This window comes from Polypterus senegalus, chromosome 3 (assembly GCF_016835505.1).
Source record: "Polypterus senegalus isolate Bchr_013 chromosome 3, ASM1683550v1, whole genome shotgun sequence".
Classification (NCBI taxonomy): domain Eukaryota; kingdom Metazoa; phylum Chordata; class Cladistia; order Polypteriformes; family Polypteridae; genus Polypterus; species Polypterus senegalus.
This window is the reverse complement of record NC_053156.1, coordinates 13683515-13690015: the sequence shown is the minus strand read 5'-3', so window position 1 is coordinate 13690015 and position 6501 is coordinate 13683515. Positions and strand designations below refer to the sequence as shown.

The window sequence follows — 6501 nt, the reverse complement described above, 5'->3', positions numbered from 1 at the left end:
CTTTCCTGCTGTGACATCCAAGTCGTTTCTTCTCAAGGTCTGAGCCAAAGTTAACGGTCGACACGCCGGCCCATTCAGTCTTATGCAGTTGGGGCTTATTAAACCTGCTGTAATCGGGTGAGCAGGCCTTCTGAAAGGCGCCATATCACACGTTGATTTATAGCCAGGCGTGTGTCCTTGAAAGAGAAGCCCGCCCGTAACTCGCTGAGATCGCAGGGCCAGCTGCAAGAGGAGCGTCACGGCCTGCTCGGAACCTCAGAAGGCGGGACTTGAGCTCAGGGACTTGTCCCCGCCCAACTTTCTTACTACTGAATTCGCCCCGCCCCTCCGCCAAATCGCTGGACTTTCTCAGCGCGTGATTGGCTGGCCCTCCTTCCTCGGTGCCCAAAAGGATTAACAAAAAAAAAAAGGGAGTGGGCGGGGAGTGGAACGGAGTGGAGGAGGGGAGGCGCCAACGGCGGCAGAAGCAGCAGCAGCTCAACGGAGCGCAGCCCACGCGCGTTCGGACGGGATCGCCCCGCTATTCTGGATTATTATACCTCGGTGGTCGTGGAGGAGGAGGAAGATGCGCAGGGATGAGAAGGTAAGATCCGCCCTGTTCGCAGCCGACCCGACGCAGCCCCGCGTGTAGCTCTCTCCGGGTTCGACGCGCACTCAAGTGGCCGCACTTTCTGCCTGTCGTTTCAGAGGACAGGAGGAGGGACCGCGTCTCTGAGCTCGACCCCCGCAGCTGCCAGCGCTAATGTGGCCCTCCCCGCAGAATGCTGAGCCCCCTGCTGCCTTACAGTAAGTACCCGACGGAGATTAACGGAGCGCAGCCGCGAGGAGCGGAAACTTACGGCGCGCCGACTGCAGAACCATTGCGGGGCTTCGCGGCACGTAGGCTACGTGACCAAAGCGGCGATGCACAATGCGGGTTGAACGACGGCAAACATCGGAGACGGAGCGCGGGCCTGCAATCCACCGAAACTGCACGGCGATGGCACAGTGCGGCGGGCAGACGCTAAAGACCCGGGGAGGGGGCAAAATGAAAAACGTGCTGCACGGTGCGGGTGAGGCTTCAGTGGCAGAGGGCCACACAGTCGTAGTTAAAAGACAAATGTGGGGTCACAAAAGTCAAACGGACCTACAAGAGCAGATTACACGACAGCCATGGCGAGCGTCGAGCATCAGGACCCTCGAACTGAACAACAAACGTGGGGTTTTCACCAGGGTCACGACAAGGGTCGTGTGGTGCCCTGCGATCTAAACAACAGCTGCAGTGCTTACGCTTCACAAACAGTGCTGGTGACAATCGGAGTGACCCATAATAGCAGTGCCACATGATAGCAGTTACATGACAACACTCGCAGGCCATAACTGGAGATGATCAAAGGCAGATAACACAATTAAACTTACACAACAGGGAGAGTGTCGGGTGCCACAACACAAATAACTTACAGTACACAAGGAATGCAGGTGCACGTTACGTAACGCTAGCAGTGCCACACAATATTAGTCACACGACATCACAATGCGTAACAGGAGGAGCGCCATGAAAGGCAAATTACAGAAGGAGACAGCTCGGCTTACACAACAGCAGTGGCATCTCAATACTCAAACCGAACAGCAAAATGTGGGGCTTGACAACAGTTAGTAAAGTGCATGGCAAGGGCAATACTGTGCCATGTGGGCTACACTACAGCTGCACTGCTTCAGGACCTTTACACTTCACAGACCGTGCAGGAGCTCATGACAGTCACAATGCACAGGGCTACACAATACAGGTACTAGGCACGAGACAACACATGGCACATAACTGGAGGACAGCTGGGTATGGCATCAGTGGCACGAGTGCCACACTTAAGTGGTTAAATGACAACATGGCTTTCACAGAAGCCTAATGGGTCACCAAGAGCAGGTCACACAGCAGCCCTGGGGATCGCAGGGCATCACAACAAATATGGAGCTTCACAAGGGCACGAGCGGTGCCATGTGGGCTACACAGCAGCTGCAGTGCTTCAGGACCCTTACACCTCACAAATGGCACTGGTGCATGTGACAGTCCAAATTCACGGTGGTATCCGCCAACACATGGTGCACGCCTGAAAGAGAGCCATAGATGGCAGATTACACAGTGAGACAACATACTATACGATGGGAGTGTGTGGCGCCATGCCACTCATGCTGTGTAATACAACAGCCCAGGGCGCTTACACTGTTCCATAGTGATAGCAGTGCTGCACAATACTAGTCACATGACAACGCAATGCCTGACATTCAAACAGAACAACAAATGCCAATGGTCACAGTGCATAGTGACAATTCCATGGTGCTTCAGAATCCTTACACTTCACAAACAGCGCCAGTGCTCATGATAGTCAAAACGGAGATTAGTGCCACTCAATGCCTGGCGCAGGAACAACACACGGTGATGCAGGAGGGCTATGAAAGGCAGACTACACAATGAGATGGCATACTGTGTGGTTAAATGACAACTGGAGTGTCACAGAAGTCAAACGGCACAACAAGAGCAGATTACACAACAGCCATGGCGGTGCAGGGTCTCCAACTGAACAACAAGTGTGAGGCTTCACAGGGGTCAATGAGCATGCGAAAGGCACTATATCAATAAAATGTATTGTTATTATTACAAGAGCACAAACAGTGCCATGCAGGCTACCCAACAGCTGCTTCGCTTCAGGACCCTTACACTTCACTAACGATGCGGGTGCTCGTTACAATCCTTGTGGTGGCAGCGCAACACAATAGAGAAGAGCTATAAAAGGCACAATGAGACGCCACACTACATACCACACAGTGGCAAATGGGAGTGTCGCTGCCACAACAGTCTGGCTGTGCAATATGGCAGCTCAGGGCGCTTACACTACACAAGGAACGCCGGTGCGTGTTACGTAGGGATGGCAGTGCCACACAAGACTAGTCACATGATGACACAAGGCATAACTGGAGGAGCGCAAATGACAGAAGCAAGCAGCACAGAGCAGAACTCGACTTACATGGCGGGCATGGGGACTCCAACTGAACAACAAATGTGGCTTCACAGCGGTCATAGTGTGTAGCAGGAATTGTGTAGCCCGCATGGCACTATACAAGAGCCCACAGTGCTGTTGCCCCCATGACACAACAATACCAGGCACGAGACAACACATAGTACCTAAATGGAGGCGGGCTGAGAAACGGGCAGCACAGAGAGTGTCAGGAGTGACAAGTGCCACACTCGGGTAAATACATGACATGTGATTTCACAAAAGTGAAGTGGCACAACAGGAGCAGGTTACACGACAGCTATGGGGAACGTGTAGGGCATCACAACACTCGAACAACAAACGTGGGGCTTCACGACTGTCTCAGTGCCTAGCGAGAGCTGTGCGGTGCCACGTGGTCGTTTAACAGCCAAATGGCCGCAGTGGTTTGGCACCTTACACTTCACAAAGCCTGCAGGTGCTCATGACAATCAAAATGGCGGCAGTGCTACACAATATTAGTTACGAGACAACACACAGTGCGTAAGTGCAGGAGTGGCACGAAAGGCAGATTACGCGATGAGACGGCACTCTGCACAACTGAGCTTGAGGGGCACATGCGCCAATCTCAGGTAGTTAAATGACAACTGTGGCTTCGTTCAAATCAGACGGCGCAACGAGAAACATCGGTGGGGAGTGAACAGCAAACGTGGGCCCTCACGACATAACGAGGGCTGTGTGGTGCCATGTTGGCTGTACAAGACCAGCAGGACCCTTCAGCTTCACAAACGGTGAGACGATACTCGCGCTGCATGACTGTAGAGGCAGGTGACGCAGTGGGGACGGCACACTACACAACTCGGTTTACGTCACGGCAACTGGGGAGTGTGGGAAATCATAACCCTCGTGCCATGCTTTGCAATGGAGGCTGCACACCAGCGCCAGGCCGCTCACCTTACACGAGGAATGCAGGTGCTAATTCCAGCCAGATTGCATTACACAATACTAGATACGCGCCCCCACAATGCATTGCTGCAGGAGAGCCATGAAATGCAGACTACACAACTCGGCTTACATGGCGGCTGTAGGCTGCGCAGGGCATCGCAACACTCAATCTGAGCAACAAACGAGGGGCTTCACAGCGGCCATAGTGCATAGTGGGGGGCGCACAGTGCCATGCAGGCTACACAACAGCTGCTGTGGTTCAGGGCCTTCTGCTTCATAAGGAGTGTTGGTGCTCGTGACAGTCACAGTGACAGCAGTGCTACACAAGATCGGTCACATGACAACACTCACAATGAATAACTGAAGGACAGCCATGAAGAGCAGATTACACAATGAGACTGCACAGTGAAGAACCTGCTGCTCAACTGCACAGAAGGCTTCGGTTCAATCGGGCAGCGCAGTGGCACCAGTGCCACACCAGAGAAGCTAAATACCAACTGGGGTTTCCCAAAAAGGAGCAGGGTACACAACAGAAATGGGATGCGTGGGGCATCCCGACATTCAGCGCACGGTCACAGCAATCATCACGCGTGGCGAGGGCCGCACTGTGCCATGCAGGCTACACAACAGCTGCCGCGGTCCAGGGCCTTATGCGTCACAAGTGTTGGTGTTTTCACGACAATCGCAGCGGTAAGCAGTCACATGACAACACACACACACAATGCACAGATAGTGAACAGCAGATTACACGCGGACACAGCACACTACACGGCTTGGATTACACCGCCCTCGTGCCATGCAGTGCAATGGAGGCTGCACAACAGCGCCAGGCCGCTCACCCTACACAAGGAATGCGGGTGCTAATTCCAGCCAGACTGCGTTACACAATACTAGATACGCGCCCCCACAATGCATTGCTGCAGGAGAGCCATGAAAGGCAGACTGCACAACTCGGCTTACACGGCGGCTGTAGGCAGCGCAGGGCATCGCAACATTCAATCTGAGCAACAAACGAGGGGCTTCACAGCGGCCATAGTGCATAGTGGGGGGCGCACAGTGCCATGCAGGCTACACAACAGCTGCCCGGTTCAGGGCCTTCCACTTCACCAGGAGTGTTGGTGTTCACGACAATCGCAGCGGTAGCAGTCACATGACCACACACACACACAATGCACAAATGGAGGATGGCCGTGAAATGAGATTACACAATGAAGAACCTGCTCTGTAAGGCTTCGGTTCACTCGGGTTGCACAGTGGCACCAGTGCCACATCAGAGTGGCAAAATGACAATTGGGGTTTGACGCAAGTCATAAGGATACACAACAGCAGTAGGGCGTGTGGAGCATCACAACATCCTAACTGGGCAGCACATGTTGGCCTTCGTAACAATCATGGTGTGTAGCGAGGGCCGTGCAGCGCCATGCAGGCTACACAACAGCAGCAGCGCTTCAGGACCCTTACACCTCACATGGAGGGCTGGTGCCCGTGGCAATCCCAATGCACGCTGATAGCAGTGCCACACAAAGCTTGTAGTATGTAACTGGAGGAGAGCCATGAAGGCCCGATGACACCAGGATACCCGCCTGGTTGTGTGGCACTACAGCATTTGTGCAATGCCATGGGGGCTCTACAACAGCTTCAGTGCCCCAGGACCCTCATTCCAGTCAAACGTCATAGCAGTACAATCGATATGTGACAGCACAGCATGTCACTGGAGGAGAGGGGAAAAGGGAAAATGTGTTGCCCAAGTGCGGAGTGAGCAATTGGCATCGGCTCTCTTGGACTGCACTGTGGTAGCAATGCCATGTCGCATTAGTTAAACGATAACGGGGGGTTTCCGCACAAGTGCCAACACGAAGCAGGTTACAGAACACTGAGAGTGAGCAACTCGTGTGGCAGACTACGTGGTCAGGGCTGGGCAGTGCCATGCAGGCTACACCGCCATGGTGGGGTATTTTAAATTTCACAGGGCGTGCAAGTCCTCATTCCAAACAAGGGCGCAGGGGCATTTTAGTGACAGTGGCACTACACGATACCCACCCGATTTCACAATGACACAGCACAGTGATGGAGAACATGGGGCGATGAAGGCTGCCCAACAGCAGTTGTAGTACACAGTCAGGTGTCATGGTGGCACTACACAGTATGGGTTACGTGGCAGTATTTGTGAGGTGTGACGGATGGAGAGCTACAGGGGTGGTGGGGGGTTCACATCACACTGTACAGGCTGGGCCGCATGGTGGCACGGTGGCACAGTGGCAGTAAGGAGACCCGGGTTCGTGTCCCAGCTTGTCTCTGTGTGGTGTTTGCAGGTTCAGTGCTAACTTAGCCCTGATGTGTGTTTGCCATGTGTGTGTATGTGTTCACCCAGTGATGGACTGGCATCCTGTCCAGGGTTTGTTCCTGCCCTGCGCCCTATGCTAACTGCCCCAATACCGTGACCCTGGTCTGGATTAAAAGTGACACGACATGACACTGCAGGCTGCTGGGTCTTCCTGACCCTCCTGATTACAGGCTTTGATCACACACTCCGTCTGCACGATGCCACACAACACAAGCCACACGACAGCTGTGTGTCTTCACAGCACAA

General features: G+C 53.7%; 1 protein-coding gene across 1 annotated transcript in view; it reads left to right on the top strand.

The window, feature by feature from the left end:
* The first annotated feature begins 424 nt into the window (after positions 1 to 424).
* Positions 425 to 6501, top strand: part of fignl2 (fidgetin like 2) — a 40719-nt gene continuing 34642 nt past the window's right edge. Inside the window, exons 1-2 of the mRNA XM_039746650.1 lie at positions 425 to 583; positions 688 to 786. Coding sequence (XP_039602584.1) covers positions 762 to 786 — 25 coding nt within the window. The 5' untranslated portion in view covers positions 425 to 583; positions 688 to 761. The remainder of the gene's footprint in view (positions 584 to 687; positions 787 to 6501) is intronic.